At 29.3% G+C, this 1,465-nt stretch overlaps 1 protein-coding gene across 1 annotated transcript in view; it reads right to left on the bottom strand.

Moving 5' to 3' along the window:
• The window catches only part of lute (BTB/POZ domain containing protein 3 lute), a 22,030-nt gene extending 20,761 nt beyond the window's left edge, over positions 1–1,269 (bottom strand). Inside the window, exon 1 of the mRNA XM_014433636.2 lies at positions 1,153–1,269. Within this exon, the coding sequence (XP_014289122.1) occupies positions 1,153–1,189 (37 nt within the window). The 5' untranslated portion in view covers positions 1,190–1,269. The remainder of the gene's footprint in view (positions 1–1,152) is intronic.
• Between the last annotated feature and the right edge of the window lie 196 nt (positions 1,270–1,465).

Raw genomic sequence — 1,465 nt, 5'->3', positions numbered from 1 at the left:
AATGAATAGTTTTACAAGATAGAATGTGTTTCATTGACCGCACCCCCAACAACCATCTTCTCCTCATTTATCATCCACGGTCAACTATCTCTCATAATTATAAAATCATAAATATTTAATTATTCTTATATAAGATTATAACACAAATTCACTACCATATAACAAACCATTTATTTTGATAGGTTTTTAATTTATAATAAATGAATAGCCTGCAAAAGTAACTCTAAATTAATGTGAGGAAGAAATTATAATTGAAGATGTCCTTGAGGATGTCTAAAATGGCCGAAACGTTGGACAGGTGAAAAATAAAAAGTGTTGAGACAAAAAAGGATACAACTTTTGATTTATTTAATAAATAATTACCTTGTCTCATGAAACTGAAGTAATATAATTAAAAAAACTTTTGACGTTCAATAGCTCCCGAGATAAAACCGAGAGGTTTTTAAATTTCATAAAAAATTTGTAAATTTATTTTGAGAAACCTAAATCTCAAAAGCCAATTAATTTGATTGCTAATAGACATCTCTATCTCGTGGTTCCTGAAATATAGTTTTTTATAAATCAAACATCTTTTATCCGAACAAGTATAAATTTACATTTTGTGACTTTATGTTGTCAAATATCATGAAAACTACTACTATTTCGAAGATGAACATCATAAACGTTTATAAGATTTCCCACAATAAATTCACTTATTACTGATTTTTTCAGTATATATTTCATGAAATGTTGCTTTTTAAAAAAATAAATAAATCTCGGGAACTACTTAACGTAATTAGAGCTCACATTTTAGCAAATGTACTGTTCTTTAAATGATGTTATCTTAGGTTTTCTTGTGTTGTAGGCAATTTCAAAGATATGATTATTCTTCCTACAATATTTGGCAGACTTATCAATTTTGACTAGTTATTATACATAATTTTCATAACTAACTTTTTTTTACCGGATCTTGTACTATTCATGTTTTTTCGTTGGTTTTAATTTTTTTTTTGTTCAAGCAAGTTTTCCACTATAATTTATTAAAAAGTTGTAAAACACTATGTTTAGTATTTGGAGTTTGAAAAAAAAATTTTTTTTTTTTAATATAATCCAAAGAATGGAATATAGTAAAATTTAAATAACACTGCTTACTAAATATTTAAAATAACTGACCTATCAAATCCGGCGCTAACCACGACAGCCATCTCATTTCTACTCACAATATTGCTCAGAGCTCGGCACAGTAAACGATTCCATCTGGCACTACTCAACTCATGTTTTCGTTTCGTTATCGAAGCAGATATTGATAAGAGCTTCTTATGGTAAGTGGGGGATTTGAGTGATCCTTCTAGCTGAGGTAAACTCCCTAGTCCAAGATAAGATTAGGTAGTGAGTCTATGTTACTAGTAGTTATCCATCCACGCCAGGGAGTTGACGTAACTCTAATCTAAGCAAAAATTACGCTAAAGGGTGGGGTTTAGCACAC

The sequence above is a fragment of the Halyomorpha halys genome, unplaced genomic scaffold, assembly GCF_000696795.3.
Source record: "Halyomorpha halys isolate HHAL.00 unplaced genomic scaffold, Hhal_1.1 Scaffold1237.1, whole genome shotgun sequence".
Taxonomy (NCBI): Eukaryota; Metazoa; Arthropoda; class Insecta; order Hemiptera; family Pentatomidae; genus Halyomorpha; species Halyomorpha halys.
The sequence above is the reverse complement of the archived record's forward strand: the minus strand, read 5'-3'. Positions and strand labels throughout refer to the sequence as shown.